The 25,781-nt window shown below is 41.7% G+C and overlaps 1 protein-coding gene across 1 annotated transcript in view; it reads left to right on the top strand.

The window, feature by feature from the left end:
- The window catches only part of zgc:113232 (uncharacterized protein LOC541546 homolog), a 43,383-nt gene extending 23,129 nt beyond the window's left edge, over positions 1-20,254 (top strand). Inside the window, exons 11-15 of the mRNA XM_051935557.1 lie at positions 3,644-3,790; positions 9,568-9,744; positions 13,995-14,085; positions 14,165-14,242; positions 19,548-20,254. Coding sequence (XP_051791517.1) covers positions 3,644-3,790; positions 9,568-9,744; positions 13,995-14,085; positions 14,165-14,242; positions 19,548-19,747 — 693 coding nt within the window. The 3' untranslated portion in view covers positions 19,748-20,254. The remainder of the gene's footprint in view (positions 1-3,643; positions 3,791-9,567; positions 9,745-13,994; positions 14,086-14,164; positions 14,243-19,547) is intronic.
- Positions 20,255-25,781: the final 5,527 nt, after the last annotated feature.

Raw genomic sequence — 25,781 nt, 5'->3', positions numbered from 1 at the left:
CCGTTAAGAGAGCTAACCACGAAAAGCCACAAGAGATGCAGATTTCAGTACTTAACACACGCAATGTGCCTAACGACACTGACATGACACTGCAGCTGAACTGACAACTGTGGCAACAACCGGCTGAATATATATATGTGCATGCGTGTGTGTGTATATGTATGTGTGTGTGTGTGTGTGTGTGTGTGTATATATATATATATATATATAATATGGAGGTAAATCAAAAAGTAAAGACAATTTGAAACTTACATGGTACCACAACAGATAAAAGCTGACGCACTCCAACATGCTCATGATGGCTTATGGGTAGCACTCCGCCGTTAGTCAGTTGAAGCCAAGGTCAAACGAATATGGACACTTCACTGCAGGATTGTACCATTGTTGAACAATGCACCATAGTGAGATGTCTCTGGGCACAGGGAGTGAAACCTACTGAAAAGTCACTGATGTTTTGGTAACCATCTTGCGCAAACTTTACGATCCCCCAAGTCATCATGCACTATGGCATGTGCAGATCCATAGCTGATATCTACATGTGCAGCAACAACATAATCTGTCAGCCTTCTCAGATGTATGTATTTTCCATGTAAATGTGGACTTGTGTGTGTGATGTTGAGGTCAACCAGTTCAAACTTTATTGGTTACACTTGATGTTCCCACCTTAAATCTTTCTACCCGTTCATTAACTTTTCAGTTCTGTACTGGGCCAACATCCTTCAGTGAATTTCTACAGGTTTCACTCCCTCTGCCCAAAGTAATCTCACTATGGCGTGGTGTTCAACAATGGTGCGATCCTGCAGTGGAGCATCCACGTTCCTTTGACCTTGGCTTCATCTACTCTAATGGCAGAGCACTGTACAGTTTGTATTCGAACTACCCATCAGCCATTGCAAATATGTTGTACTGCGTCAGTTGCTATCCATTGTGTATACAGTACTGAATAATTTTCAATTCGCCTTTACTTTTTGATTTACCCTTATGTGTATATGTGTGTGTTTGTGTAATATAAATATATACAGTACTGTGCAAAACTTTTAGGCAGGTGTGAAAAAATGCTGTAAACAAAGAATGCTTTCAGAAATATAAATAACGATTGTTTATTGTTATAAGTTTACAAAATGCAAAGTGAGCGAACAAAAGAAAAATCTAAATCAAATCAATATTTGGTGTTACTACCTTTTGCCTTCAAACCAGCATCAATTCTTAGAGGTCCACTTGCACAAAGTCAGGGATTTTGTAGGATTCTAGTCAGGTGTCTGATCAACCAAATCTACCAAACAGGTGCTAATGATCATCAATGTCACACGTAGGTTGAAACACAGTCATGAACTGAAACAGAAACAGCTGTGTAGGAGGCTTAAAACTGGGCGAGGAACAGCCAAACTCTGCTACCAAGGTGAGGTTGTGGAAGACAGTTTCATGTCATGGCAAGATTGAGCACAGCAACAAGACACAAGGTAGTTCTACTGCATCAGCAAGGTCTCTCCCAGACAAAGATTTCAAAGCAGACTGGGGTTTGAAGATGTGCTGTTCAAGCTCTTTTGAAGAAGCACAAAGAAACGGGCAACGTTGAGGATCGTAGACGCAGTGGTCGGCCAAGGAAACTTAGTGCAGCAGATGAAAGACACATCAAGCTTATTACCCTTCGAAATTGGAAGATGTCCAGCAGTGCCATCAGCTCAGAACTGGCAGAAACCAGTAGGACCCAGGTACACCCATCTACTGTCCGGAGAAGTCTGGTCTTCATGGAAGAGTTGCAGCCAAAAAGCCATACCTCCGAAGTGGAAACAAGGGAACAAGTGGAACTGGGGTGCAGAAAAATGGCAGCAGGTGCTCTGGACTGAGGAGTCAAAATTTGAAATATTTGGCTGTAGCAGAAGGCAGTTTGTTCATCGAAGGGCTGGAGAGCGGTACAATAATGAGTGTCTGCAGGCAACAGTGAAGCATGGTGGAGGTTCCTTGAACGTTTGGGGCTGCATTTCTGCAAATGGAGTTGGAGATTTGGTCAGGATTAATGGTGTTCTCAATGCTGAGAAATACAGGCAGATACTTATCCATCATGCAGTACCATCAGGGAGGCGTATGATTGGCCAAATTTATTCTGCAGCAGGACAACGACCCCAAACATACAGCCAAAGTCATTAAGAACTATCGTCAGCGTAAAGAAGAACAAGAAGTCCTGGAAGTGATGGTATGGCCCCCACAGATCCCTGATCTCCACATCATCGAGTGTGTCTGGGATTACATGAAGAGACAGAAGGATGTGAGGAAGCCTACATCCACAGAAGATCTGTGGTTAGTTCTCCAAGGTGTTAGGAACAACCTACCAGCCGAGTTCCTTCAAAAACTGTGTGCAAGTGTACCTAGAAGAATTGATGCTGTTGTGAAGGCAAAGGGTGGTCACACCAAATATTGATTTGATTTAGATTTCTCTTTTGTTCATTCACTGCATTTTGTTGTTTGATGAAAATAAATGATTAACACTTCCATTTTTGAAAGCATTCTTTGTTTACAGCATTTTTTCACACCTGCCTAAAACTTTTGCACAGTACTGTATATACAGTATGTGTATATATTTGATGGACTGTAGGGGTGGTCTTGAGCTGCCTCCAAATCCAAACACCAACACAAGAATTCAAAATGATAAAAAAAAAAAAAAATATTCTTTATTGACAAAAGACTGAATAAACAATACAGAGGAACACCAAAGTACAACAAAGCAGAAAATAACAAACACCTCTGCCCTGTGAGCCTAAATAGACACCAGTAACCTCAAGTTACTCTGTCACTTATTTCCCACCTCACCTTCCCATGTTCTGACCTTCCTTCCTCCATATGGCCAGGAGAGGCCGTGTCACCAGCTGCCCTCCCATCAATGAACCAAAAGAATCGAGGGCCTTTGATATTGTGCTCCAGAATTCTTCCATGGTTCCACCTGACATCATCAATCTCTAGTGTTGTATGGGTACCAGATATTCCTGCATGTTAGAATTTTTGCAGGGGAGTACAGGAGAGGACCAGATTAGTTGTCCTTCACAGTACTCTTGTGAAGCAACTCTGTCTCCACATGTAGCTAATTATATATAGGTTTCTGTGTAAATATATAGGCTATATACATACACTGTTGGATGTTTTCCTTCCGACCTCCAAAGATGGATAATTTTTATGGAATGACAGCTCTGCATGAGTGGATCCTGTAATGGACTGGTGCCACGTCCAAGGTTGGTTTTCAAATTGTGCCTAATGTTGACAAGATCAGCACCATCTCACCAGAGATCCTGACCCATATAAGCAGGTTTGAAGACAGAGAAACTAATAAATAGTATAATATTAAGAGTCTTACCGAAGGATGGAGCCCACTGAGGCTTTTCCAGGAGCGCCTCTTCTTAGGGGAGTCCAGGTGAGGGTCAATCCATGCCAAATTCAGTCAGTCTCCCCTCAGCAGGGTCTACTCTTAACAGTTCACTTGTGTGATTTATTTTTATATACTTTTTTTTTCATACATCATTAAAAGAGTTTGTGTGCCTACAGGTAGGTCAGATGTGACTGACGACTATGATAAATACTGTATAATCACTGAGTGCAAGCTTTCAACTTGTTAATATTATCCATTATAAAATGTGTTTATTTTTACTTCCAGCTTGGTGAACGTGGTTTTCGGGGAACAGATGGGGTAGTTGGACGGAGGGGACCTCCTGGAATTCCTGGCTCAAGAGGACCCACAGGTGCCTCAGGAGATGTTGGCGATACAGGAGCTCAAGGACCAAAGGGAGTCCAGGGACCTCCGGTAAGTGAGGAGAACAGATTTCAGACTTTGACCACATTCTAACTTCTGACTTGTTAGTGAGCAAACTTCAAGGGGGCAGGATGACAAAGTTTAAAGTGAACATGAACCTCAATGATAATCTAAGTAGGAAGAAAGGTGAAAAACAAACGTTGGAAGCCACAGTCACAGGTGGAGCTGCCAGACTGTGGGAAGGCTTGTGGCTGAAGACCTCCACCCTAACTTCTGAAAGTAAACAAATAAACCTCCAATCGTTGTGCGCCAGTTCCTTTTTTTGGGGTTTAATCTGATTTTGAAGTGGTAGGTGGAGTACAAATAGGTTAACCAACCTGTCTGGTAACGCCCAGGATGTTAAGAATCTGATGGCCGCTTCCACTGTCAGTTGTCAGCAGTTTAGTGTTGTTATTGTAGGCTGTGGTTTGACAGGGTTAAATTTTGATGTTTGTTAAAATAATTGCCCTTAATATATTTATAAAAAAGTTTCAACTTCTGTGGAATAGTTGATAGGAGCTACATTAATGTATAAGTCAATTTTTGTAAAATACTATAAAATGTGTAGGCCACTTCGGAGTCCCGGAGGCAGTTTTTGACCCGATCACTCTTTGTCATTAATTGCATGTTCTCAGTTGTCCTCAGATATCTCAGATATGTGGCTGACAGGTAATTAGCAACTCTAAATTGACCTGTGCTGTTGCCAAGATGGACAGACTGGCATCCCGACCAGGAGGAAGGGTGCTTCCTTACCTGGATGGGAGGCCATAAAGGAAGGATATGGGTGGACAGGGTAGTTGTGGATACATAAATATTTGGACAGAGACAACTTTTTTCTAATTTTGGTTCTGTACATTACCACAATGAATTTTAAATGAAACAACTCAGAAGCAGTTGAAGTGCAGACTTTCAGCTTTAATTCAGTGGGGTGAACAAAACGATTGCATAAAAATGTGAGGCAACTAAAGCATTTTTTGAACACAGTCCCTTCATTTCAGGGACTCAAAAGTAATTGGACAAATTAAATAACTGGAAATAAAATGTTCATTTCTAATACTTGGTTGAAAACCCTTTGCTGGCAAAGACAGCCTGAAGTCTTGAACTTCTGGACATCACCAGATGCTAGGTTTCCTCCTTTTTAATGCTCTGCCAGGCCTTTACTGCAGCGGCTTTCAGTTGCTGTTTGTTTGTGGGCCTTTCTGTCTGAAGTTTAGTCTTCAACAAGTGAACTGCATGCTCAGTTGGGTTAAGATCAGGTGACTGACTTGGCCATTCAAGAATTTTCCACTTCTTTGCTTTAATAAACTCCTGGGGTGCTTTGGCTGTATGTTTTGGGTCATTGTCCATCTGTATCATGAAACGCCGCCCAATCAATTTGACTGCTGTATTTAGCTGGATTTGAGCAGACAGTATGTCTCTGAACACCTCAGAATTCATTCAGCTGCTTCTGTCCTGTGTCACATCATCAATAAACACTAGTGTCCCAGTGCCACTGGCAGCCATGCACGCCCAAGCCATCACACTGCCTCCACCGTGTTTTACAGATGATGTGGTATGCTTTGGATAATGAGCTGTTCCACGCCTTCTCCGTACATTTTTCTTGCCATCATTCTGGTAGAGGTTGATCTTGGTTTCATCTGTCCAAAGAATGTTTCTCCAGAACTGTGCTGGCTTTTTTAGATGTTCTTTAGCAAAGTCCAATCTAGCCTTTCTATTCTTGAGGCTTATGAGTGGCTTGCACCTTGCAGTGCACCCTCTGTATTTACTTTCATGCAGTCTTCTCTTTATGGTAGACTTGGATATCGATACGCCTACCCCCTGGAGAGTGTTGTTCACTTGGTTGGCTGTTGTGAAGGGGTTTCTCTTAACCATGGAAATGATTCTGCGATCATCCACCACTGTTGTCTTCCTTGGACGTCCAGGTCCTTTTGCGTTGCTAAGTTCACCAGTGCTTGCTTTCTTTCTCAGGATGTACCAAACTGTAGATTTTGCCACTCTTAATATTGTAGCAATTTCTCGGATGGGTTTATTCTGTTTTCGCAGCTTAAGGATGGCTTCTTTCACCTTCATGGAGAGTTCCTTTGACCGCATGTTGTCTGTTCACAGCAAAATCTTCCACATGCAAGCACCACACCTCAAATCAACTCCATGCCTTTTATCTGCTTAATTGATAATGACATAACGACGGACTTGACCACACCTGCCCGTGAAATAGCCTTTGAGTCAATTGTCCAATTACTTTTGAGCCCCTGAAATGAAGGGATTGTGTTCAAAAATGCTTTAGTTGCCTCACATTTTTGTGCAATCGTTTTGTTCACCCCATTGAATTAAAGCTGAAAGTCTGCACTTCAACTGCATCTGAGTTGTTTCATTTAAAATTCATTGTGGTAATGTACAGAACCAAAATTAGAAAAAAGTTGTCTCTGTCCAAATATTTATGGACCTAACTGTACCTTTCCTAGCTGGGAACATATAACAGAAGGACAGGGAAGGGCTGTCTCTTGGGGCTATGGAGTACCCCAGTATGTCAAATGGCAGCATCACTCAGGTAGAGCTCCCGTTTGTACACCCGCAGGCCACCTTTGGAGTTGTGGTCCTGATGGACAGCCCTGTCAGGGTACACGGGTGCCACCAGAGGGAGCTGTGGGGAGAGGACTCAGACCCTTTAAGGAGGCTCCGTCTGACCCAGAGGTGCTTCCAGAGTGTAATCATGTGACACCGGAAGTACTCCTGGGACTGGCATAAAAGAACCGCTCAACCTCATCCAGGTGAGTTGGACTCAGTTGGTGGAAGACAATGCTTGTGTGGAGGAGAGTTGAGGAGATTTAATGTATGAACTGTGCTTGTGAGTATGTTTGCAACGAAAAGACCTGAAAAAGGTATTTGTTGTATAATAAAATTCACTTTATTTTTAACCCTTGGCTGTGTACATGCACTGTGTCTGGAATCTGGGGCTTAATAACACCCCCTTTTCTGTCATACCTGGGAATAATACAATGTAGGTGTTGGGGGTGAGAATCACCATTAATGGACTGGTGCCCCATCTGGGCTAGGCTCCTGTCTTGTGCCCAGTGCTACAGGGGTAGGCGCCAGGCTCCTGAACCTTGCATTATTGTTCTAAGTGACTTAGACAAAAAGGGAGATTAAATTGTGTCAATATTTATTCTTAACTTGCTGGAATGCCTGGCATTTCCTGGGCATATTTGTATAATGGGCTAAGTTAAGAAAGCAGATAGATAGATTTGAAAGATGGTATACAATAAATAGATACAGTGCCCTCCATAACGTATGGAATCAAAGACCCATTTTTCCTTGATTTCCCCCATTCTAACCCAAAGCTTAAAATTACAAATCAAACAATTCAGATGTGACCAATGTGTACATTGCAGACTTTAATTTAAGGGGATTTGCATATGTTTTGGTTACACCGTATAGAAATGGCAACACTTTTTCAACATGGTCCCCCCATTTCAGGGCAGCATAATGTTTGGACAAATGGCATCACAAGTGTTTGTGATTCCTCAGGTGGGTTTCATTGCTTCGTAAGATACCTCTGCCTGTTTCTACCCTTTGGAGTTTGTAGTTGCTGTTGTTCAACATGAGGACCAGAGCTGTGCCAATGAAAGTCAAAGAAGCCGTTAGGAGGCTGAAAAATGAGAATAAAACCATTTGAGACATCAGTAAAACCTTAGGATGACCAAAATCAACTGTCTGGAATATCTTGAAGAAGAAAGAACACACTGGTGAGCTCAGCAATTGCAAAGGGACTGGTAGGCCAAGGAAGACCTTCAGATGACAGAAGAATCCTCACTATGGTGAAGAAAAAGGCCCAAATGCCTGTGCAACAGATCAGAGACAGTCTTCAGGAGGCCGATGTGTGTGTGTCAGAAACAACTATCAGCAGAAGACTTCATGAACAGAAATACAGAGGCCACACTGCAAGATGTTAGCCACAAAAACAGGATGTCCAGATTGTTTGCTAAAAAGCCTGCAAAGGATCCTGCAGAATTCAGGAAGAAGGTCTTGTGGACAGATGAGACAAAGATGAACCTCATCAGGGTGATGGTGAGAGCAAAGTGTGGAGACGAAAATGAATTGCCCAAAGCAGATCACCTCATCTGTTAAACATGGTGCTGGAGGTGTTATGGCTTGGGCATGTATGGCTGCCACAGGTCCTGGCACACTTCTCTTCATTGATGATGGAATTGCTGACGGCACAATGAACTCTGAGGTGTAGAGAAACATCTGATCTGCTCAAGTTCAAACTCATTGGACGGCGCTTCAGCTTACAACAAGATAATGATCCAATCAGACTACAAAGGCAACACAGGAGTCTTTCAAAGCTAAAAAATGGAAAATTCATGAATGATCAAGCCAGTCACTCAATTTAAATTCAATTGAACAGGCCTTCCATGTGCTGAAGAGAAAATTTAAGGGGTCAAGCCCCCTGAAAGAAACAGGAACTGAAGATGGCTGCATTAGCCGCTTAGCAGAGCATCACCATAGAAGACCCTCAGCACCTGGTGATATCTGTGAATCGCAGACTACAAGAAGTCATCACAGGCAAGAGATACGTGACAAAGTCGTAAATATGGCAGCTTTAATAGACCTGCCATTGCTGTGCCCCAAACATTAACGTGGGAGACCATGTAGAAAAAATGCTGTGTGACCAAAATGTATGCAAATAACCTTAAATGAAAGTCTGCAATGCCCCTTTAATCACATCTGAACTGATTTGTAATTTTAAACTGTGGAACAGAGGGGGAAATCAAGGAAAAATGTGCATTTGTCTGAAATATTATGGAAGGTATCTTAGATTGATAGATATATAGAAAAGGCACTATATGATAGATAGATAGATAGATAGATAGATAGATAGATAGATAGATAGATAGATAGATAGATAGATAGATAGATAGATAGATAGAAAAGGTGCTATTTGATAGATAGATAGATAGATAGATAGATAGATAGATAGATAGATAGATAGATAGATAGATAGATAGATAGATAGATAGATAGATAGAGACTTTATTTGTCTAAAGAGAAAATGTATGTATTGTAAATATTTGACCCTTTTGAAATGCAAGTGTCCCATCTGTCTTCTACACTACCTTTCTGATCATCAGTGTCTCTGCTCTTATGAGTTGAGAATGTGTTCCTTTTGTGAATGATTGGATTCCATAATTGTTGTAACATCTTACTGGGTTGGAATCTTTGTATTGTGACTGTGGCTTCATCAGTAGATATTTAATGCCACTTTAATGAACTGGGTGGCTTGTTATGTAAGCAGGGCAAAACTACCGATTTTGTTGTTGTTCCCTTTATTGAACCCCTGTTTAGGATGGCATTTTTGTAACTCTGTATGTTAAATTGGATTAATTATAATATACATGCAAAATTTCATGAACATCCACGTGTGTGGCTTTTGTAGTGTTGGCTTTCCCATTAACTCCCATGCTGCATCTGGAGCCGTGATCTTGGAAGGACTGGAGGCCCTCATGTTTCCTAGTGTATTCATAAATGAGAGTAGTTCATTTTTTCTTGTATGTATTTATTTACTCATGTTACTTTATTTTGTCATCCAAGGGTATTTCAAAATTGTTCATACCATGTTTGGCATTTTTTTGATCATCAGCCTTTTTTGGTGCTGAACTTCCTGGCTTTGCTGTCTTCTTAAACTGTCAATTACTGGGACAATGTTCAGGTGTAATGAATTTTTGATAAAAAAAATTTAAATATTTAACAAAATTGTTTTTTTTTTTCCTCTTTCTTTTGATTCTGACCAGGGTCCAGGATTAAGTGATGCACAGATCTATGAATTGTGTCGTGGAGTTGTAACAGCCCAGATATCTCAGCATGCAGCTGCAATTCGATCCAAGTGTGCCAGTGGCTGCCCCATTAATAACATGACACTGATTGGACCTCCAGGCAAAAGGGGACTACCTGGTCCACCAGGAAAACCAGTAAGTCAAAGGAAGTCATAGCCCTGAAATCTTTAATTGCCTACATAGTATAAAACCAACTGTTTTTGGAGTATGGAACATAAAAAAGTGAAAATGATGATTGCTATGTCAGTGGAGGAAGGGCCTTAGTTGTTTGCTGTACTCATTACAACCATTTTACTCTTGTGCAATAGGTCAGACTTAAAGGAAGTAAGCAAAACTGTGGTGAATGAAATATAAATATAAAGTCAGGGTATCTTTTGTCAGGAAAATTGGTGGCACAGTCATTAATGCTGTGGCCTCACAACTCCAGAGTTCTGGATTCCTATTCCAGCCTAATCATCATCTGTCATATCTCAGCCAGGTTTTCTCCCATGGATGGGGATCAAAGGCTTATGTCTTTGTTGTACATTTTTGCTTTATTTGTATATGTTCTTTACGTTTTGTGTATCTGTATCTAAGCTTGTGTTATGTTCCAAGTGTTTTGTGTGTGGTCCCCAAAGAGGCGGAGCCACTTACTAATCACCGAAAGGGACTTCCCTCCACCCTTTAAATCTGGAGAGCCTTCCATAGTTCCTGGCAGTTCATTGTGAATGTGCTAGGGAGTTGGTGAGTTTACTTGTGTTTATTGTTCTTCTGTGTTTTATTGGATTTTATTGGCTCTGTGTTTTGACATTGCTGTTGGAATCAGTGTTGGTACGACTTTTTATAGGCAAATCCATTTTGCCTTTGCATTCCAGTGAGTTTTGTTATGATTGAGAAAACATTTTTTTTGTTGAGAGTAAATCTGTGTCTCACCTGGGTTTTTGATGGGATTTCCCCCTCTAGTCTGTATTTTTCCAAGTGTTTTCAGGACTCCAAGTTCACAGCACCATCTGTGGAGGTTGTTTGAGTATTTTTTTCTCTGATCTCCTACATTCCAAAGACATCCGAGTTAATTGGCTACTGTAAAATGGCACAGCATGAATGAGTATGTTGGGAGTACGTGCATGTGCGTGCCCTACAATGAAGTTACACCCCGTTCAGGGCTGATTCTCACATGTTGTCAACTCCCTGTGACCATGAATTGGCCACACTAAGTTAGAAGACACCATTAATTTCACTATCTTCAAATTAGGAGCTTTGTTAAACAGAACCTGCTCGATTTTCCTCATCTTGCACCCTTGTTCATGCTGGAAAAAATATTGCTCAATTTCAAGGACTTAGACACCATCGCTGCAATATATAAAATTATTTTACAGTACCTCCCTTTCAAAAATCCAAGAGGACAATGGGAAAAAGATCTCTTAATCAATATATCAGAAAGGGAGTGGAAAGTAGCAATGCAGAGACTTCACTCAAGCTCCATATTCAGAAAGCATACAATTATTCAACTCAAAATTATATATTGAGCACATCTGTCTCGCCTAAAACTGTCCAAAATGTTTCCAGGGCAAGATCCAACCTGCGAACGCTGCAATCAAGTCCCAGCCTCACTGGGTCACATGTTTTGGGCCTGCACCAAATTAACATCATTTTGGACCAAAATTTTTAAGTGCCTCTCAGACAGCCTTGGTGTCCCAATCCCTCCTAACCCATTAACAGCTGTGTTCGGTGTTCTTCCAGATGGACTTGAAGTGGAGAAGGAAAAGCAAACGATGATTGCATTCACTACACTTTTGGCACGCAGATTTATTTTGTTAAATTGGAAGAATCCTAACTCTCCTCTTTTAAGTCAGTGGGTAACCGATGTTTTATACTATTTGAAATTGGAAAAAATCAAATATTCAGTTAGAGGATCTGTACAGAATTTTTTTTAAACCTGACAGGATATAATCAATAAAATTTTAGAATAAGCTCTTAAAGCACAGAGGAGGTAATTATCTCCGCATTTCTTTTTATCTTCGCATCTCTACTGGCCTATTAAACTCATCAATTTAGGTATGTCTACAAGCCTTAAGCGTTACCCCGTTGGCCATGTTGTCTCTCTCAGGGGTGGGGGTCGACTTGTTTTTCAATCCTATTTTTTGTAAAAATTGATTGATTTGTATGAATGAATACAATAAAATTATAAAAAAAAAGACACCATTAATAACATATCAGTCAATAATTATATTTCATCGTGCAATTAAGAGCATGCAGCATCACACATTGATTTACGGAGCTAACAATTGCAACAAAGCAAGAAATATGTAAATTGAACAGTTTAAGCAAATCGACACAGCACAAACAAAGAATAACATTGCACCAACAGGAACCAGAAAAAAAAAAACACATAAAAGAAGGTGTTGAACCTTAATGAGATTTGACATCGAAAAGAAAATGAAGGTCCAATTTATGAAAGCAAGCCCTGTCAGGACTCCATCAATTCTCTCACCCTGTCCTAATTTTGTTTCTTGGTCCCTCACTTTGCTAATTTCTTCCAGTTTACATCATCTACAACATGCAGGGTAGGGGTCTCATACTAAATTAGGGTCCTCAGATGCCATGGTCATTAGCACTGCAGTTACCTGAAAGGGCTATAAAAGACTTTTTGCTATGGCATTTGTTAGGTTTGCAGGTCTGTTTTTTTCCCCCTGTTAATATTCTTCATTCCTGCAGACCAATAGTTTTGTTCCTTGTGCTTATCTCTCCCATGAGGCATGTAGTTTTGGTTCAAAGTGTCGTTCCTCTGAGTGTCTCTATATTGGTTTGAGGTTCTTGGCTATTTCTCAGCTTCTTTGTGGCTTGTCTCTCTGGAGACCCTTTGTATCCTGGATCGACTGGTTTTGATCCTAGCTTTAGTTTAGAGGAACACTTCTTTTGGATTTGTTATAATTTCTTAGTAATATTAGCTTCGCAGTTCGATCACGGCAGATCCTAGATGACCTCCCCAACTCCTGCTCTGACTATCGTGCTTGATTCAAACTAGTAGCTTCGCAGTTTGATCACGGCCGATCCTAGATAACCTCCCCAACACCTGCTGTGACGATCATGCTTGATTCAAACTAGTAGCTTCGCAGTTCGATCACGGCCGATCCTAGATGACCTCCCCAACTCCTGCTCTGGCGATCGTGCTTGATTCAAACTAGTAGCTTCGCAGTTTGATCACAGCCAATCCTAGATGACCTCCCCAACTCCTGCTCTGATGATCATGCTTGATTCAAACTAGTAGCTTCGCAGTTCGATCACAGCCAATTCTAAATGGCCTCCCCAACCCCTGCTCTGACGATCGTGCCCGATTCACCAAGGAGGGAAAGCATTGATGATTGTGCTTGAAATCCTCTAATGCTGTGACGCTCTGATGATCGCGCAGGATTCCCCCCCCTCCTTTGACAATCGTGCCTGTTTCATCAATGGAGACCACCCCACTACCCTGCTTAGATGGTCTCAGTAACTTCACAGAGGGGGGATGGGCCCATGTGGGTCCTGCTAAATTCACAGGGTGGGGATCCCCATGGGTCGTAAACACACTGCCAAGTGAAAAACTGGGTCCTGACACCACAAAGGTTGGGGAAAAAGTAGGTTAATATTTTGGACTAGTGTTTATTAATATCTTGTTTCTTTTTATTGTTATTAGCCTTACCCTACCTCCATATGTTTATTTTTTGTTCCTTCGTTAATTGGTTTTGATCACTCTTATTAATTTCATTGTTTTACATTTGTTTTTTGGTGTATTACAATTGAAGAGCTCAGTTCCAAAATCAGCTAAGTACAAAGGATACATTTTGGAGATAAATAGGAATATCTGGGTCCGTAAGCAAATTTTGAAACTAAATCCCTAAAACTATAGCGCTACACTGTTGCAATTAGCAGGTTTTGAAGCTCAAACATATTTTCGGCGCATGACCAACTGCATGAAAAGTCACAATCACGTGTTCACTAAATTTTACCAAATGGTGTAATCAGCAGATTTTGGAACTCACATCTTCAATTGTTGAAATTCTTTTAGTTATTTAGTCTTTGTTATTTAGATTAAAGTTTTGACAAATTTAATGAATTCATTTCTTGTTCCGTCTATTAAATGAGTTTCTTTCGGATGAATAATTCCTTGCTTTAAGTTATGTTGTGGAGTTTTTTGAGGATTCTTTTTCGGTTTTGGCATCCACTTAGGGGTTTTCACAGCCGCTTGCTCTAGTGGTTGGCTTCATCAGTGGTATTCTGAAGAAGTTTCTGGTACTACAAGAAAAAAAAAAACTTCCTTTTAAAAAGAAAAAAGAAACACATTTCCTCACCAAACCTTCAAATTCTTTTGTAATGCTGACTATAAACATTTTCTACAAGATGAATACAATGTTGTTAATTCTTAACAGGGCAAAGGTGGACTGTCTGGTGCTAAAGGAAAACAAGGTCCAAGAGGGCCATTAGGAGTAAAGGGGCAGAAAGGAGCAACGGGGGTACAAGGTAGGCATGACTTTTGAGTCTCTAATTCCTAAATTCTTGATTTGTCCAATAACATTGATATATTTTTTTTTCAAACTAGGCAAACACGGCAGAAAAGGACAGAGAGGAGACCCAGGAACTGGGCTGCGGGGTCATGATGGACCCCAAGGACCTCGAGGTATTCCATCTTTTTTTTTTTTTTGACAAAATCAGTGGGTCTGTTATTCTGTTTTGGAAACGCTTTCCAGATTCTTCAGGGTAATTTACAGAGATTCCCAGCCTTGTCATGTGGGTTCAGGTAGACCAAGAAGTTGGTTTTGTATTGGCAGGGAGCCGAGAGAAAGGGAAATTAATTAGGGGAATTCCCTCTGTGATGAAGATATACACATGGCAATTCGGTGGCTTTCAGTTCTCAAACAGACATTAACTTATCAAAAATTTCAAATCAGAAAGTAATTATCTTCACTGCACAATACGGCCGGCAAGTGAAGAGTTGCTGCCGATGCAAACAGAGTGTGTATTCAGCTTTACGGCTTCCTTTCCAAGTCAGCCATTGTCAAAATGAATTTACAGTTCTGAGAAACTTTCTGTGGGTGAAGTTCTGTTTTGTCTGGGAAATTCAGTCAGAAATACGAATCAGCTTGATCAAAGGCCATAAGTGGGCTGTTTGCGTGGATTAGGATAGTTTAATGTATACTTTACATCAACAACAACATTTACTCGTATAGCACATTTTCATACATTCAAAGTGCTTTACACTAAAGATAATGGCTAAACCGAGATACAAAAGACAGTAAAAACTAAAGAACAGTTATTTATAACTGGTTGCATAAAACAGTAGAGAATCAAAATGTCCATCCTAGTAACAAAAAGTATGGACAGATGGCCAGGAGAGGAGAAGAGACGAAACACTGCTGTTGGTGAGATGCTACAGAAAATAAACCTTCAGGGGATCCAAAGTGAAAAGACCACCGGGACATGAATGTGACACCATTAACAGGAAACCCTCAGGTGGCTACAGCATATTTAGGCAATGCCCACATTGCTGCATTGCCTTTTAAAAACACAAACAGTCTCTGCTTTTGCCTTTCATACACTCTACCCCGGTGTTTTTAACCTCTGAACATGGGGACTTTTGAAAATGCTCTTCAGAGCACATACAGTACTTCTAAAAAGTTTGACTCATTGTGGCAATGTGGACTCTCATTACACTCTGATTGGCTTGTGCTCATTGTGGCGTAGCCCTTCCCGGATTGGATGCCGCTCATTACAATGTCTAATTCCCTGATTGGTCAGCATTCACAGAAGAAAGCCGTATTCTGACATAGCGGACATCGAAGAGTTGCTTTCCATGGCACTTGTTGTATCACTTACCTGTATGTATCTGAAATATATTTTGCACAGTTTAAATGCTGCCTATACACACAAAAGCCAAATAATTTACTGGTTGCTACAGTTCTGGGATACATTCCATGCCTGGTTGGCATTGCCATCTTTCAAAAGGATTTTTCCACCGATGTGCGCAATCCCAGTGTAGGTAAGCATCCACGTCGCATGCATTTTTGGTTGTTTTATTGTGGACAGAGATACTTGTAAATGATGTGAAAACACAAGAATGGATGGCGATCATTTTTATTTAAAAATGCCGTTTTTATATGAAAATGTAGCTGTGTACATGTAGCCTTATTCCAGGGGACAGTGGAACATAGGGCCACCACAGTGCTTTGCTTCACCCCCCACACATGACAAAACAACTCGGGATCCTGGTTGGCAACTCCCAAGGCAGACCCACTCCCACTCTCTGGAAATGACCCTTTATCTGCTGCAGCCAGGTGTTATGTGGGCAACTCCTCTGCCAGGTCCAGCCACTTGGTGTCCCCAACAATGAGGATCCAGTAAGCCAGATCACCCTCGGCCACCCACATGGCCATAGTGCCGTAACTGACACTCCCTCACAATGCAGGTGATGTGTCTCATTTGGGACTCCGTGAGCAACCAGTCATTCGACACAAAATCAAACCAGCGGTACCCAAGGATTCTCCGGAGAGACACAGTACCAAAGGAGTCCAGTCTTAATCTCATGTCTCATGTCTCGCAACCATATAGAAAGACAGGAAGCACCAGGACTCTAAAGACTTGGACCTTCGTCCTTTTCCATAGTTATTGGGAGTGCCACACACTCCTTTCTAGCGACCTTATGACCACCCCATGCTCTCCCAATCTGTCTACTGACTTCATAGGAAGAGTCACCAGAGTCATGAGTGTCACTGCCGAGGTAAATAAACCTCTCAATGACGAGGTCGACACTCTCTCCGCAGACAGACACACTGCTGATGGCTGTGCCCAAGAGGTCATTAAAGGTCTGGCTGTTGGTTTTTATCACAAGCCCAGGCATTCAGACTCCTCACTCAGTCTCCTGAGAGCCCTGATCAGAGCCTCCATTGACTCTGCAAAGATCACAGCATCGTCAGCAAAGTCGAGATCAGGGAATCTCTCTTCACCAAAAGATGCCCCACAGTACGAAAAACACACAAAAGTATTGTGTGACGAGTCTATAAAACAACAAATACAGTCAAATTGCATTAGGCTGGCACTTTAACCTTAACCTAATCCTCCATTGATCACTGAAACAGGAACCTTTCAGACCTTTTTGAATCTGCAGTGCCTATAAAAAGTATTCATCCCGTGAACATTCTCACATTTTATTGTTATACTACATTGAAACACAGTGGATTTAATTTTTGACATTGGTCTCTGCCAAGGGATCTGCATTGACTAAAACTGTAAAACACAAAATAATTGATCTCATAAATATTTTCCCCCTTTAAAATGACACACCTAAATCATCACTGGTGCAGCAACTGGTTTTAGAATTCACAGAATTAGTTCAATGGAGACCACCTGTCTGTGGTTTCAATTGATTGTAGTCTTAATGCACCTGCATGTGGAAGGTCCAACTGGTGAGTCAGTATGGTGGTTTAACTGGCACAATGAACACCAAAGAGCACTCCAAGCAGCTCTATGAAAAGGGAATTGAAAAGAACAAGTCAGGGAGATGGAGATGAGAAAATATCCAAGTCATAAATCAGTCTTTAAGAAATGGCAGGAGTATGGCACGGTTGTCAATCTGTCTCAGAGCATCTCGGCTAGAGTTTACAATATGGCATATTAAAGACTCTGAAGTCATCTGGAAGAAGGTTCTTTGTTGTCTGATGTGACCAAAATCAAGCTTGTTGGCCATCAGACAGAACACCAGTTTAAAGTGCACATTACCAAAAACACAATGGCCACCGTGAAACACGATGATGGCAGAATCAGGCTGTGGGGGGGATGCCTCTCTGCAGCAGGTTCTGGAGGGCTTATGAGAGTAAAATGAATGCAGCAAAATTCATGGAAATCCTGAAGGAAAACCTGATGCTGTCTTCAAGAAACTTGAGCCTTTGGAGAAAATTTGTTTTCTAGCAAGACAACGACCTCAAGCATAAAGCCAAAGTTACACAGGAATGGCTTCAAAACAACAATGTGGGTCCCCTGGATGACTCAGAGTCCAGATCTCAAGCAACGTGAAAATTTGTGGCTTGAGTTGATCAAGGCTGCTCACTCCGGTCACCATTTAAACTGACAGAGCTTGTGCACTTTTACAAAGAAGAAGAATGGGGACCAATGGCAGAATGGATAGAGAAAAAGACCTGTACATACAGAATCAGGACTGTCATAGCTGCCAAAGGTGCATCTGCTAAATACTAATGTAAAGGAGACAAATACTTATGCAATCACATGAACAAGCTGTGGCGTTTGTCACATTCATGTTGACAAGCCACAGACCTTCCGATAGAATGTCCTTTGGACAGATAAACCAAAACAAGAGCTTTATGGTAAATCACACCAGCTATGTGGTCATAGTGAAAGAAAACAAAAGGAGCGCCCACCTTACTGTGAAACTTGGAGGAGGCTAAGTGATGTTTTGAGATTGCTTTGCTGCCTCTTTGAAGCGGTATGGAAAACAATAAAATCAGAAGATGGTCAGGGCATTCTGGGCATGAAACATCCATCCATCCATTTTCCCACCCACTATATCCTAACGCAGGGTCACGGGGGTCTGCTGGAGCCAATCCCAGCCAGCACAGGGCACAAGACAGGAACCAATCCCGGGTAGGGTGCCAACCCACCGCAGGACACACATCCACACACCAAGCACACAACTAGGGACAATTTAGAATCGCCAATTCACCTAACCTGCACATCTCTGGACCGTGGAAGGAAACCGGAGCACCCGGAGAAAACCCACGCAGACATGAGGAGAACATGCAAACTCCACGCAGGGAGGACCTGGGAAGCGGACCCGGGTCTCCTTACTGCGAGGCAGCAGCGCTACCCACTGTGCCGCCTGAAACAAACATCCCTGTTTTAGAAAGGTGGCAAGTCCTCCAGCTAGATAACAACCTGAAAACATACCTCAAAAAAAGCACCCATGAATGAAGGAGAGGAAAACATTAGACGGTTCTGAAGTGGCCAGCTATGAGTCCTGATCTGAAAATCCACTGAACATCTGTGGAAAGAGCTGAAAGTCACAGTTTGGGAAAGGCAGCCATTAAACCTGAGAGAACTGAAGAAGAGTGGGCCAAACATCCAGTCGAGAAGTGTCGAAATGTCACACAGAGCTACAGAAAGTGCTTGATGGCCGTCTCCAAAGGCAGTACTAAGAAATATTATATTAAGAGTACCAATGTTTTTCTCCGTGGCATTTTCTTTTGTTTAATTTTTTAAAAAAGAGATTCTTAAAGTTGCAGTTCGCCAGCTTTTGTGTTGCAGAGAGTTGCAAATTATCATTATATTCACCGGGACAGGGCTGTGTACGGTTTGTGAAATGTATCACGATGTGTCACTGCAGGCATTTTAAGCAGTCAACCCCTCTCCCCCCAGAAAAATATCAGCAGCGATTCTCTAAGGTGGACCTTCCACCCAAATGACTGTGGCCTGCAATTCTCTAAGGTGGACTTTTCCCCCTTGGATTACTGTCCATGGTGATTCTCCAAGATGGGGACCCCAGCCTCATCCAGGATGACTGTCAGTGGCGATTCTCCAAGGGAGGAAACCCTCTCCCGATAACTAGCTGTGGTGATTCTCCATATCATCATGGACTGGGTCTCAAAGACACAAAGCAGTGCAAGATTGGGTCGGAGGGGGAAATAAGTTTAAGATACACTAATTAAAGTAATATGTTCAGTTATAATTCAAAAGTAAAGTTCCTGTTCTGTTAAATGTGATATAAAGAATCACGGAAGCCAAATACTTTTATCAGTTTCAGCTCAGTTCATAGAAAACTGTGAGTTTTGTTTTTTGTTTCCTGAGTGGTAGGGTACCCATATTTTCAGTCACATCTGTTTGTTACGGTAGGTTTCATTCCACGCACACATTAAGAAGTAAGTCTACCAACATGAGAGATTTCCGCACCTAATTTATATTTTTGCATTTGCCTCTAGGATATCCTGGCTATGAAGGTGTTACAAAAGATGGCATTCCAGGGCTGGAAGGACCTCGTGGTTACTCTGGTGCTGTAGGACAACCGGGAATTGCTGGTCCTATTGGAGTACCTGGAGTATGTGAAGCTCGGGACTGCAGCATCCACGCTCCCGCACTACGAGCTGAACAGGGCTTAGTGAAAGGACCATTGATTAACTGAGTTGACAGTACCCATGGGGAACAAACTTCAAGCAATGGCGGCACAATTGGGAGTGGGTGCCCTCATTCATTCATGACTTTTGAAATTGCTTAAATGCATGAGCTTTTGGTCCAATGTCTTATATGTATTTATACAAGTGTCCAATTCTTAATTTGTTTACAAAAATATTTTTTTTATTGTATATCTGCAAATGTTCCATTTTTTTTTTTTTTATAGTCGAGTTCAGAAGATAAAATGAAACTCATCTCAGTCTAACGGCCAAAATCCCTGGAGTCCAAACTATGCCTTTGTTTCCCGATCCATTCTAGAAGAAACCAATTAATTTCTACTCTTTAAAAAGACAAGTGTCTTTGTAAGTCTAAACATCAGATGAATGTCTTAGTCTTAAGTCCATCAGCAGGAGAACATCTCCTTTTAGATCTACGCTGTACACAGAATATGTATTCCAAATCCAAACAAAAAATGTGAACTTCCAATGTCAAATAAATGTCTTTTTGATTTCCAAAACAGCTGGTGGACTTCTGATTTCAAATTAAAGCCCATATGAACTCAAATCCAAGTGTCAAATACCTGAACATTCACAAACTGGAGAAACTTCTACTTGCAGACTCAGACGTCTGGTTTTAACATCCCAAGGATTCTGTGATCATTCTAAATCCATCCATGCCATCCATTATCCAACCCGCTATGTCCTAACTAAAGGGTCACGGGGGTCTGCTGGAACCTTTAAATATCAAATATAGCAAACAGCGCCAGTACACCCAGGTTTCTCATTTCAAATACAAGCAACAAATAGATTCCTTCGTGCAAATTCAGACATAAAGACCAAACATAAAATAAATGGCACTTCAGGATCTAAACATCTAGCAGACTTCATATTGCAAATCCAAACATCTGGCCACCAAAAATCTGCACATAAAATGACCATAAATTAATGTTACTCCATGTATGTTATATGCTGGATGATGATAGTTTTTATTATGGAGAATCCACTTTGCGGGGTTTTCAACTCCCCTCAACCCACTGCGTGTGTCTCGGATTTGTGTAAATAAATCGGTACCACAAGCGAACTGTGATACTTACCGGAATGTTCAAGCAAATTATCTAAATCCGTTTAGTCGTTCTCTCGTGAAATGCGGACAGACAGGCAGACACTGGATTTTATATATAGAGAGGTGTAGCACACAGTTAGGTGTATTGTGACCTCGAGCAGCATTTCGATGACGTATGTGGAAATCCCACGATAAATACGGTAGCTCTGCAACGTTTTATAATCCCTTAGTGGATAAATTCAAAATCAAAAACAGTGATTAGTTTATTTATCACGTTGGGGTAGTGTTCGGCTTCATTGTGTTTCATTCCTTCTGTTTCGGACTTCACTTTCAATTCACTCTTGTGGTTTTTTCACCTTTGTTGATTAGATAGATAGATAGATAGATAGATAGATAGATAGATAGATAGATAGATAGATAGATAGATAGATAGATACTTTATTAATCCCAAGGGGAAATTCACATACTCCAGCAGCACCTTACTGATACAAAAAACAATATTAAATTAAAGATTGATAATAATGCAGGTAAAAACGGACAATAACTTTATATAATATTAACGTTTACCCCCCCGGGTGGAATTGAAGAATCGCATAGTTTGGGGGAGGAACGATCTCCTCAGTCTGTCAGTGGAGCAGGATGGTGACAGCAGTCTGTTGCTGAAGTTGCTCCTCTGTCTGGAGATGATACTATTAAGTGGATGCAGTGGATTTTCCATAATTGACAGGAGTCTGCTCAGCGCCCGTCGCTCTGCCACAGATGTCAAACTGTCTAGCTCCATGCCAACAACAGAGCCTGCCTTCCTCACCAGTTTGTCCAGGTGTGAGGTGTCCCTCTTCTTTATGCTGCCTCCCCAGCACACCACCGCGTAGAAGAGGGTGCTCGCCACAACCTTCTGATAGAACATCTGCAGCATCTTATTGCAGATGTTGAAGGACGCCAGCCTTCTACGGAAGTATAGTCGGCTCTGTCCTTTCTTACACAGCGCATCAGTATTGGCAGTCCAGTCTAATTTATCATCCAGCTGCACTCCCAGGTATTTATAGGTCTGCACCCTCTGCACACAGTCACCTCTGATGATCACGGGGTCCATGAGGAGTCTGGGCCTCCTAAAATCCACCACCAGCTCCTTGGTTTTGCTGGTGTTCAGTTGTAGGTGGTTTGAGTCGCACCATTTAACAAAGTCATTGATTAGGTTCCTATACTCCTCCTCCAGCCCATTTCTGATGCAGCCCACGATAGCAGTGTCATCAGCAAACTTTTGCACATGGCAGGACTCCGAGTTGTATTGGAAGTCCGATGTATATCGGCTGAACAGGACCGGAGAAAGTACAGTCCCTTGTGGCGCTCCTGCATTGCTGACCACAATGTCAGACCTGCAGTTCCCAAGACGCACATACTGAGGTCTGTCTGTAAGATAGTCCACAATCCATGCCACTAGGTATGAATCTAATCCCATCTCTATCAGCTTGTCCCTAAGGAGCAGAGGTTAGATTGTGTTGAAGGCGCTAGAGAAGTCTAGAAACATAATTCTTACAGCACCACTGCCTCTGTCCAAGTGGGAGAGGGATCGGTGTAGCATATACATGATGGCATCCTCCGCTCCCACCTTTTCTTGATATGCAAACTGCAGAGCGTCGAGGGCGTGTTGAACCTGTGGCTTCAGGTGGTGAAGCAGCAGCCTCTCCATGGTCTTCATCACATGTGATGTCAGAGCAACAGGCCGAAAGTCATTCAGCTCACAAGGACGTGATACATCTGCCTAAAACTTTTGCACAGTACTGTATTTCAAAGATAACAAAAAAAAAAATCTAAACATTTAGTTAAATGAAATGATTTTCTGGTGGTCTTAACATGTTGACATACTGTTCTTGCTCCTGTCTATGTCCATAATTATGACTTAATCGGTTATTAAAATATACGGTAAACTGCTGAGTGATGACGTTATGTCTTGATTTCTCAAGGCACTTTAAATTGTAAATTATTATATTTAAAAAAAATATCCCTTCTACTTTAAAGAAGTGTTATTTTACTTCTATTTTCACAGTCCTCATAAAACAATGGCCTGCTTTGTTTGACCAAAATGGAGAGATAGTACCTTTTATTCCCTAAATGACATAACTGGGATTTCTGTTTGATTTCAGTTCTTCTAATTTTCTGCTTTTGTTCTTCGCAATAGTGACCTGCTGGAAAATGAAAAAAAAAACACACAATAATTAAGTATAATTCAATAAGGAGTAGCAGTCTGAAAATGAAAACTACTGTACTGTGTAATCTATACAAGTAAAATCATAAGCTGTATGTTTTACAAATCACGTAAAAATGGCTGAACTGATTTTCATGACATTTTGCATGTGTGTTGCCGTTAAAATGTATGCTATGTGACATATCATAAAGAGGGGTTGTAAAGGTGGGGGGCACCCAAAAACCAATGGGGACATGGAGAGTGCAGTTCCCATCAGCCATCACGAATGCCCTGGGGCGATGGGAGGACACCACCATCAACATGCACAAAATTTTGTCTCAGCCAAAGTGGGATTTCATCTAAGGCCACCGGTATGGCATTTTAGCTCCTAACCAAAGTCAATGTCACATTACGTAACTTCTAGTCCTGGGGTTTGTCACATTAGCTAACCACAGTGGCTGATCTTGTCAAGTTTAACTGCCCATGTCAAATTTAGTGATTGCGTGACGACCATCCAGCACAGTCGTGTTTGCCTCGTTTTCTGATCGCTAATTGCATGTTGCTTGATTTTATTGTTGCGATTGGCAAACTAGTTGGTCTCAGTTGTTGGGGACATCACATTAAGGCAGTGTTTTTTAAACTCTGGGTCGCCATCCATTTTGGGTCACGTGATGTCTGAATTTTGGTCGTGCTGAGTCGTGAATCACAATAGTACTAAACGGGGAAGAAGTTCGCTAACAGCTTGCAGGATGTCTTGCAGTGGGTCACTGAGGGTTTGAAGTACAATGCAGTAATGAGGAATATGGAATGTCTGTGTTTGGACAGACTCATCTGTCTAGTGTCTCGTGTTTTATGTACAAAGATAGAATGGAAAATTGAATTAAAAAGAGCTGAGATTGCAGCTGAACTCTGAACTCTCCCCAACCTAGGACGGCAATTCTCCAAGGGAGATAGGGTCGATGATCAGCAGCGATTCTCCAAGGCGGACCTGGGGACGCCGATCATCGGCGATTCTACAATGGGGATGGATCCCCTGGATGACACTCTGTGGCATTTGTGGGTTGAGAAGTAAACTGTGATCACCGGTCATGTAATTTGACATCCCCTTTGACTCGGTCCAACCAGTCTGTGACAATTTAAATCAAGCCGTTAAATTTTGTCTTTGGTTGCTGGGGTGGGCTTGTGTGCATGTGGGAGCTAACAACCAATGACAATGCATTTAATGCAATAATGAGGAAATGGAACGTGGGTGTTTTGGACCAGGAAAAGAGAAGAAAGATTCATCTGTCCGATGTCTCGTGTTTTATGTACCACGATAGAATGAAAAATTGATCAAAAAAGAGCTGAGATTGCGGACCTTTGCACGGACACTGGCTCTGTCTGGCAGCACGTTGTTGACTGTCAAAAAAAAAGGGGTAAGCTAGCGTCACTTTGGAAATGTGAAACTGTGCCGGAAATTCATTAAACAGTCGTCTAATTTTACATACCGTGTAATCTGACACACTCTGGAGATGAGACAAGTCGTCAAGTTTGACATCCCCTCTGACTAGAAGTCGAGTAATGTGACATCAGCTTTAACCTTCATTCATAACAGCTGGTAGAAAGAGTTTTAAGGGAAACTAGCCAACCCGCAAACGCCGCATAATTATTTATTGATGGGTGAGCACTTCCTGAACGACACAGTTGTCCAGATGGGGTGGGTTTGAGGATACGACTGTGAGTGAATGAAAAGATGGAACTCTGGAGAGAGCAGCATACAATTGTCCGTGACTGAACACTGGTTTTGGCAGATACAGGTGTCAGAAGGGGACCTTGTTTTTCGATTTCCTGGATAATCCAGTTACTGATTGTGTCAGGGTTGTCTGTGTAGGTATTTGCTGTCTTGCAAAGGAGTCACCACTTTGAAGTCTGGGTGGTTGAGCATACAAACAATACCACGTGTGATAAAAGAACTGCTGCTTCCTTGGAGGATGTCTGTATTTACCTGAAATGAACATGTTTGACAATATTGGTTTCTAATCAGCAGATCTGTACTCATTAATGGTTGGTAACAATACATTTTGTTAACTTGTGTTTTCATTAATTGTTAAACCCAGGAAATTTAGATGTGCCATTGATTAAACTGATTGTCCAGGACTGACAACAGCAGGGACTGAAGGAAATTTAAACTCCTGGGCAGCAGAAGGCAGAGGGGACAGTCCACAGAAAATGCTACCAAGACATTTGGACAGAGCACAGGGGCTCGCAGGCAGACAAGGGTACGTGGTTGGCACGACGTGAGGCACAAGAATGGCAACACTTCCAGGGAGGAAGAGACAGCTCCACAAGGAGACGCCAGTTGTGGGTCCAGCGAGAGAGGGAAGCCGCATGAAAGGACCAAGCAAAGCTGACAGATGAGAAATGAGGCGTGTCGAGGTCACAGCAACACAAGGAGCCCAGAGTTGGAAAAAAAAGGAACGACGAAGAGACGCTGACAGGGATTCAATGTTTTGACAAAACTTCTGTTGGGAAACGAGTGTCCGGTGAACAGAGTGTATCCGTGAACAGTTGAACGATTAAGTGTTGGGGTAACACAGTGAGCAACTTGGACTCTGCACCACTAAAGGTTGTATCCTCCAATTCTTGTTTTTAACGGACTTTTAGAGTGTGGACTGTGTGTTTTCCTTTTTAAAAAAGGAAATTCGTTCCTGATATGTTTAGATTTTGTTATGTTTGTTTATCTTTTTAATGTACTTCATGATTGTCTTGTGTAATAGAACTTACTGTGTTTTTTTTTCTGAAATTACTGTTGTGTCTT

This window comes from Erpetoichthys calabaricus, chromosome 13 (genome assembly GCF_900747795.2).
Source record: "Erpetoichthys calabaricus chromosome 13, fErpCal1.3, whole genome shotgun sequence".
In the NCBI taxonomy this organism is placed as follows: Eukaryota; Metazoa; Chordata; class Cladistia; order Polypteriformes; family Polypteridae; genus Erpetoichthys; species Erpetoichthys calabaricus.
Note: the sequence above shows the minus strand (reverse complement) of the source record. Positions and strands in the feature narration are given on the sequence as shown.